The 8828-nt window shown below is 37.8% G+C and overlaps 1 protein-coding gene across 3 annotated transcripts in view; it reads right to left on the reverse strand.

Annotated features, from left to right (window-relative positions):
- mapkbp1 (mitogen-activated protein kinase binding protein 1) overlaps window positions 1–2619 on the reverse strand; it is a 43671-nt gene extending 41052 nt beyond the window's left edge. The window contains exon 1 of one of the 3 annotated variants that reach the window (XM_022672964.2): window positions 1370–2619. In XM_022672964.2, the coding sequence (XP_022528685.2) occupies window positions 1370–1483 (114 nt within the window). In that variant the 5' untranslated portion in view covers window positions 1484–2619. The remainder of the gene's footprint in view (window positions 1–1369) is intronic. The other 2 variants (XM_007251901.4, XM_022672965.2) reach the window with 2 other exon arrangements.
- Between the last annotated feature and the right edge of the window lie 6209 nt (window positions 2620–8828).

Below are 8828 nucleotides of genomic sequence, written 5' to 3' on the forward strand. Positions count from 1 at the left end.
CTATGTTTTTAATGTTTATTTTTTTCGGTAAAAGTGGAGATTTGCACTTAAGAACAAGTTGGTAGGTCTTACTGCTACTTACGCATGAAAGTGAAGTTCATAATATTTACCACAGTGTAGAACATATTGCACTGTGGTGTTATAGTGATACACATGACTTGCTGAACCTGTCTACAAGGTGCAACATAGCTCAGCCCAGTGTTTTTCAACCTTGGTCCTAGAGCAAGGGTAGGTAATACCAGTCCTGGAGGGCCGGATTCTTGCACTTTTTTTTTGTCTTCCTGCTCAAAACACACCTTATTCAACTCAGCTGTTAATGACCAGGTTTAACAGGTATTTTAGAGCAGGGAAATTAGTTAACTGTGCTGGACTATGGCAATTACCCATCCCTGTTCACATTTTAGTGATTTCCTTGCATTGCACACAGCATGCAACTCTAAATTGAGCTGATTAATAGAGATAATCAGGTGTGCTGGAAGCAGGAAAAACACAAAATAAATGTGCAAGGCAGGGTAACCTCCAGGACCATAGTTGAGAAACACTGGCTTGAATAGTGATCAGGCCCTGCAATGCAAGGCAGGGTGGTTCAGTGCTTGAAATAATGTTTCTGTATGGCTCAACAGTAGCATGAACAATCTTCAAGTCACAGGCACCCTCGGGCTTAAATAGGAAAGTACAGTCACCATTTGTCACCAGCAGTAAACAGACAATCAGAACGGAATGCAGTGCTCAGTGTGCTGCTGACATGCAGTAACAGTTGGGGACATATAACACAAAAGTCAGTTTTGATGTAAAGGATTAGGAAATAAATCCACTGTAGTAAAAGCTGTATGTGTACATGTATGGTCAGTGCCTTGGAAGGAACAAATGGTATGGTTGAATGACAAGGTTTCTTTTTTCCCCCAAATGTTTCTGGAAGGTGAAACACTACTATGGCAACATATTGGTGGTCAGTTTGATGGTTTAACAGCTTTGCCCATTAGCACTACAATATAGGTTGTAAATGGGCCAACCTTAAGAGGCATATAGACGCTATTGTAGCTTGTCATTAACAGGCTACAGTACTGCACTGTTATGATCCACTGGCCATGCAGAATGAATGTGAATGCAAGTGCAGCTTTTGTAGTGTTTAGATCTTGGTAGAAAACACAAATCAATCTTAGATAAAGAAGAAGGATAAGGATACATAAAGAAATACAGCCTGCAGCTGTGTAAGTTACGTGTTTTTTCCACCACTAACGTTAGCTAGCTTAACTAACCTACCTAACAATCACAGACCACCACCGGCGAATGAGGACACCATATGCTTCCCTACTGTACAGTACTGTACTGTACAGTAGGCAATCTAGCTTAACGTTATTCTACGTACCTTATTTCCTAGGTTTTCTTTGTTTCTCCCAGATTTATTTTTCCTTAGTTTGATGGAAGGTGATCGGAGCAGGTTTTTAATCCGATTTTTAATTGTAGAGTTTTCCACCGTCATCTTGATCTCGTTTCATGGGAATCCCAGCTAAGACCAAACAACCCTGACCTCCTTTAAATAAGACTATGCTTTTAAAAAATCGCTACACACGAATAAAGAAGCCATGGTCTGGCTATTTTCTCTTAACCTCTGCTTAATCGTGAAAAATTAAGCGAACAGCCGCGTGTCCTGAATTGGCTGAAACCGCTTCAACTCCGCAGTCGGTCAAGCCACTCCAGTTAGGTTAGGTTAGGTTAGGTTAGCTCCTCCAGTCCGCGGCGCAGAGAGGAGAACCGCTGAAACTGACCATGTTTCACTCTCTCACAGTCAGCAGTTCCTCGATAAACCAGTCACAGTCTTCTCTAAGAGAGGAGGAGAGACGTCCCCTGTCATTTCCCCTCCTCACACGCAACTAAGGACAAATCCACACATACACACACACAGACAGACGCGACCGCCCGTCGGTGAATGCGGTAGGAGGAGGGACGCTGTGGGTTAAGCCTCTGTAGCTAACCAGCTGTTTGTCACTTCACACTCAGCTGAGCTCCTCCTAATGAATTGAACTAACCCAACAGACTGCTAGCTAGATAATTTCGGCTTTAAAGCTCAAACGAAATAAAAGAAAGATAAAGAGACAACTAAACATATATCCTCACCTTCTAGTGTAACTGACAGTTTATCAAGCTAACGTTAGCTAAAGCAAGCTAACAGCTATAACGTTAACTGCAGAAACTGATTCAAGCCGAGCACTCACCGGCTTTAGTCAAAGGTCATATTGCTCTGTATTAGAGGCTTGTCATAAGCGTTAAACACTAGTAGTAAATTAACAGCAATGTATATAACACAGCTTTATCACTAGCTTTATCTAGCAAAGCTATAAAATTAAATTAAGCTAACCTAGCCTAGCTAACTAGCTTTAGTTAACGCTAGCTAACTAGCGTCCAAGCAAATACGCCGTTCTGGCCTCTAACTAACGCTAACGAGCTCAGCGTTAGGTCCGCAAACAAACGGCTGGCTCGCATTTCATTAGGTTTTTAAACAGTTTACTTAGTTGTTATTTATCTACTATTGCTGTAAGACCTCATAAACGTTCGCACACCGGCTGAATTCTACAACAGCGTCCAGTCAGCTGGACTGTTGGACTGGTGACTGAAGGACAACTCTGCCACCCAGCGTCAAGCGCAATTTTCAAACCTCACCAAACTCACCACTAGCGGTGGCTAATCCAGTTCCAGAAAGTATAAATCCATCCCAGGTTTTTGCGCCTTACTAGGCGGCCATGCTGCAGCTGATTGCGCATGCATTTGGAACAAAATCCCGGCGTGGATTTTTACTACATTTATAAATAACATTCCCTAAATTTAACTAACAACAAAATCACAAGTTGTTGCTAGACAGCCGTCTATATAATAATAATAATAATAATAATAATAATAATAATAATAATAATAATAATAATAATAATAATATGTAAACATAATTTTTTACAATATAGCTATATATATTTAATACAAACTATTATTTATTTATAATGTATGTATGGTATGTATATTTTGGCTCTATACTTTTAGTAAGATTAGATTAACATGTAGACACAGCATCCACACCTTCACTTAAGCAGAGTTTTTAAAGTCTCTTACAAATCATAATGTAAAAACCTCTCTACCTACAGGGATATTTCTCTAATCTGCTGAATAAAATAAAACTGACATAATTTATGAAGTTTTTATAATTGTTATAGATTTAAATAAGACATATTAATATTATTAGACACTACCACAGTACACACTACATTACCCTACAGGTTTTACAGTTTCTTATATAATTTCTATAAATATTTTAAAAAGCATAGACAGCTCTGGAAAAAAATAAGAGACCACTTCAGTTTCTGAATCATTTTTTCCAATTTTGCTATTTATAGGTATATGTTTGAGTGAAAAGAACATTGTGTTTTATTCTATAAACTACGGACAACATTTCTCCCAAATTCTAAATAAAATATTGTTGTTTAGAGTATTTATTTGCAGAAAATGAGAAATGGCTGAAATAACAAAAGGATGCAGAGCTTTCAAACTTAAAATAAGTTCAGAAATCAATATTAGGTGGAATAACCCTAGTTTTAATCACAGTTTTCATGCATATTGGCATGTTCTCCTTCACCAGTCTTACACACTGCTTTTGGATAAATTTATGCCACCCCTGGTGCAAACTTTTAAGCAGTTCAGCTTAGTTTGATGACTTATAATCATCCATCTTCCTTTTGATTGTATTCCAGAGATTTTCAATTTGGTAAAATTGAAGAAACTTATCATTTTTAAGTGGCCTCTTATTTAGAGGCCTCTTTTTATTTTAGAGCTGTATGTTTACAGACTTAAGAAAAGAAGTGTACCTAGGTCAATGAAACAGTAATCTGATTTTTGTCTGAATCCACAAATTTAACTAACAACAAATCAACAATTTGCTGCTAGATAGCTCTGTACACAGTTTAATTCTAATCATTCTAAATGGAAATATTTCCTATTATTTAAACTTTTTTACATATAGCTATAACTATTTAACCAATACAAATGATTTTTTGTTCAAGTATATGTTTGGCTCCATATCTTCAGTAAGATTAGAGCAAGATTTAGACATTGCAGTTAACCCCTTCAGTTAACCCCTAATTCAAATAAAATAAAATTGACACAGTTTACTATATAAATATTAAAGATTAATAAGGCTTATTTTAAAGGACATCACAACAGTACACACATAGGTTTTACAGTTTCTCATATAATTGCTATAAATCTTTTGTAATGCATATATGTGTACAGACTTAAGAAAATCAATTAATCTTCAAATGGTCAGTGAAACAGTGATTCATGTCTGAATCCACAAATTAACTAACAACAAAACCACAAGTTGCTGCTAGATAGCCACCTGTGCATAATTTATTATAATCAATATGTTACTGAAATACTTCCTACTATAAACATTTTTTTAAGAACGCTAAAACTAATCAATAAAAATATTATTTATTTAAATTAGCATATTTTTTGGCTTCATACTTATAGTTAGATCTGATTAATTCATTTAATTACATTAAATTTACCTAGTTTACTATATGAATATAATATATTTTGATGAGACATAATTATAGGTTACCTCCACAGTACACACTACTCATAGATTTTTCAGTGTCTTATATAATCGCTATAAATCTTTTGTAATGCATAGATTTAGAGACTTAAGAACATTAGTGTATATTCAATAGGTCAGTAAAACAGTGCATGCAAAGCTGCATTTGTTTCATATAGCACAGACTGTTATTTTATTTACTATACCACAATATGGGAGACTGGGTTACACACTCAAAAAAAAAAAAAAAAAATCAGAGCTACATTATATCCAACCCATCCCAACTTAATTAACTGATACAGATTATTCACTCAACATAGTCACCTGATATACAGTTTATTCACAATAACACAGTTTAGATAGGATCGTGAAAAGGTGCAATACTGTAAAATTAGCCAATGTGAACCTAAAATAATTTAGCTATTGTTTTTTAACAACTGTATGTTTATCTTTACTGCTTTGAAGTTGAATCACACTGACAGGTGTGGGTGGTGCTGCTAAATTTTGTTTGTTCTTTTTCTGCTGCCATCTTTGCCCACAGCTGGTCAACCAATGCACTGCCCTGTGAAGCTGCTCCAAGCAGCCCTGGTGCAAATGGAAAATGAATGGGTCCAGACATGCATTTAGGCAGTAAAGTAACTGAGAGGTTTCCATTAGCACATTGACTACCCACGCAACCCAACAAGTGTTACTGCAGTCATTTATATTAAAGAAGATTATACAAGCCACAATGTGAAGCAGCTGCCCTGGCACCCAGCAGATCAGGAAATTGGCTATAAAAACAGAGATCAGCCAGATGGGTTTATCTCGAACTCTTGAGTTGGCTTGGCCTAACTGCTGCCGTGACTGTCTCATGCGGGCAATAATCTTTACATAGGATGGTATGATCAGAAGCAGGGGTACAGACACTTGAATATAGTAGTATGACAGAAGATTATATGCAGCTTTGTTTACCCTGTACTTAGAGATCACCACTGCTCCACAAATATGAACACCATCCTTCCTCACCCAGTACACAATGTTGGGATAGCCGAGGTACATGAGGAGGGCGGTGATGGCCCAAAGCAGCAGGGATACCAAAGCACTGTTCCGAGTAGTGCGGAACATTCGAGATTCCAGTGGAAAAACTAAAGCCAGAAAACGATCGACACTGATGGCGCAAATGAACAAGGTGCTAGATGTTACACCCACAAAGTAGGAGATGTTAACCAGAAAGCAGGACACACGACCCATTCCCCAGTTGTAATCTGTGCTCATGTACACAGCCCAAGGTGCAACAGAGCCCAGATAGGTAAGATCACATAGCGCCAGGTTCAAGACACCAATAGACCCAATACTCCAAGGCTGTGAGGGGCGCAGGCAGGTCCACAAGCTTCCAAGGTTTCCAATGATACCAATGACTGAAAACATGTGAAAGACCAGAGGCAAAATGTGCACACCATATTTACGGTTGTAGGGACAGTGGATGTATGGAATCAAAGGAAGAACAAGGTCATGGGTTCCAGAGCAGCTATTCATCCAAGAACTGCTGCTGTTGGCTTCAGACATTTCTCGTTTGGTATCTTAAATTCCTTGTTGACATAAAAAAGACATTATTATTAATTGACAGTTTTACATGAAACAACATTTATTGGATATTCATATTGGCCTGCAATTTAACACGATTTAACATCATATCTAAATATCTGTCCCATACAATTATCTGCCGATACAGTTCTTAATCTACAGTTTTGTCACTGTGCATCCCTAAACCAATACATCTATTAACATCAGTTAATAATTTGCTATTAGTATTAAAATTCATAATGTTTTGTATTAAACGGTGCAAAATATCAATACTTACTTTAATAGGAATGGCAAGTGGTCCTAAAAACTCTCTCTTGCCTTCGGCTATATATAAGCCTATCCTTGGAGGAGTGGTCCCCCTGTTCTTGGAAGACCGTAAAGGGAATATATTTAAATGTCAGTAGTTAAGTGACCACAAGGCAATAACAACTTGTTTGTGTAATTCCCAAGTGCTGTCCTTAAATGTCAACGCTCATAAGGGCTTAAAAATCTTTGATTGGATAATTTTATCAAAATATAAGATGTTGTTTTTCTTTAAAACAGCAAAATGGACTTGACTGTAGTAGAAGTGAAGAAAGGTTTAGGCTTCAAACATACCATTAGCTTTTGCAGTACAGGCCTTAATCCATGAGTGTCTTGTCTCTACTCCCTAACAAGCCTTTTAGGGCTTGCAGACAAAAAGTTCCCCCATAGCATGATGCAGCCACCACCATGCTTCACAGCTTCTCCATTTTGAATCTACTTCCAATTGATCTTGATCTTCATATGAACTGTAGTTAGGGATTCATTTCCCTTGCCAGTCTCCCATAAAAAATATGCTACTGAAGAATCCGGTTTAAGACTGTCATATGCAGCCTCTTTTCATCTCTGAGCTGCTGAAGCTTTTAACTCCTTCAGAGTAGTGAAGGGGGGTTTGGTGGTCTCCATCACTAGTCTCCTTTTTTCAGTTTGAGGACAGCCCATTCTAGGCAGAATTACGCATGTGCCATTTTCCTTCAGGTTCCTTCTAATTGAAGGATTTAACTTAAGTCTTTATACTACAATCCCTTAGATTTACTGCACTCAGGTAATCTCTATTTAATTAATTTTTCAGACTAGAACCAGTTGAGTGGCTAAAACAGGAGAATATTTATGCAATCACTTATTTTACATATTTTTATGTATTAACCTTAGAACGCTAACGCCGGTTGATTTTAACGCACACAATTTTCTCATGTGGTTTTGTGGAGTTGCATCAGACTTTGGGTAGCTTCAGGATGCTCATTGATGTTATGGTTGATTCCCTCCTCCCATCTATGATTTTTTTTCAAGAGGCATGTTTTTGGGTGATTTTCATCAGATGTTAGTAATAGAGCGTAACATATTTAATGGGTGTAAGTTACCTGATGTTAGTTTTTGTGTTTAAATCAGACACTCACTTGTCCCAGAAATAGGTGGACCAAAGACCAAGTTCCCAGTAGTATATATTTTTTGGCTAGAACATCACCTTTTAAGGATTACCTGATTTTCCAATATTGTTTCTGCTTTTTTTTATAGGGTCATCCATGGTACCTTTTTTATTTTATATGATGTTATATGTTTTAAAATTAAAGAAGCAATCCAGAACTTGTCATACAGTGTACACCCAACATTGTTACTAATTTTAACATTAGTGTTCTAGGGTTAATCTAGAATATTTTCTTGGAATAGGCAGCATTTTAAAATAAAGTTCATTCTTTACCATAATGAAATTAAACTTTCATATATTTTAGATTCATTGCACACCAACTGAAATATGTCAGGTCTTTTATTGTTTTAATACTGATGATTTTGGCATACAGCTCATGAAAACCCAAAATTCCTATCTCACAAAATTAGCATATCAGGAAAAGGTTCTCTAAACAAGCTATTAACCTAATCGTCTGAATCAAATTAACTCTAAACACCTGCAAAAGATTCCTGAGGCTTTAAAACCGCAATCATGGGTAAGACTGCCGACCTGACTGCTGTCCAGAAGGCCATCATTGACACCCTCAAGCAAGAGGGTAAGACACAAAGAAATTTCTGAACGAATAAGCTGTTCCCAGAGTGCTGTATCAAGGCACCTCAGTGGGAAGTCTGTGGGAAGGAAAAAGTGTTGCAGAAGACGCTGCACAACGAGAAGAGGTGACCAGACCCTGAGGAAGATTGTGGAGAAGGGCCGATTCCAGACCTTGGGGGACCTGCGGAAGCAGTGGACTGAGTCTGGAGTAGAAACATCCAGATCTACCGTGCACAGGCGTGTGCAGGAAATGGGTATACAGGTGCCGCATTACCCAGGTCAAGCCACTTTTGAACCAGAAACAGTGGCAGAAGCGCCTGACCTGGGCTACAGAGAAGCAGCACTGGACTGTTGCTCAATTTTTGCATGTAATTTGGAAATCAAGGTTCCAGAGTCTGGAGGAAGACTGGGGAGAAGGAAATGCCAAAATGCCTGAAGTCCAGTGATGGTCTGGGGTGCCATGTCAGCTGCTGATGTTGGTCCACTGTGTTAAATCAAAGGGCAGGGTCAATGCAGCTAGCTATCAGGAGATTTTGGAGCACTTCATGCTTCCATCTGCTGAAAAGCTTTATGGAGATGAAGATTTCATTTTTCAGCACCCGGATTCCCGACACAGTATTGAGTTCATAACTGAACATAATTATTTGAAGGTTGACTTTTTTT

The sequence above is a fragment of the Astyanax mexicanus genome, chromosome 14 (assembly GCF_023375975.1).
Source record: "Astyanax mexicanus isolate ESR-SI-001 chromosome 14, AstMex3_surface, whole genome shotgun sequence".
Taxonomy (NCBI): Eukaryota; Metazoa; Chordata; class Actinopteri; order Characiformes; family Acestrorhamphidae; genus Astyanax; species Astyanax mexicanus.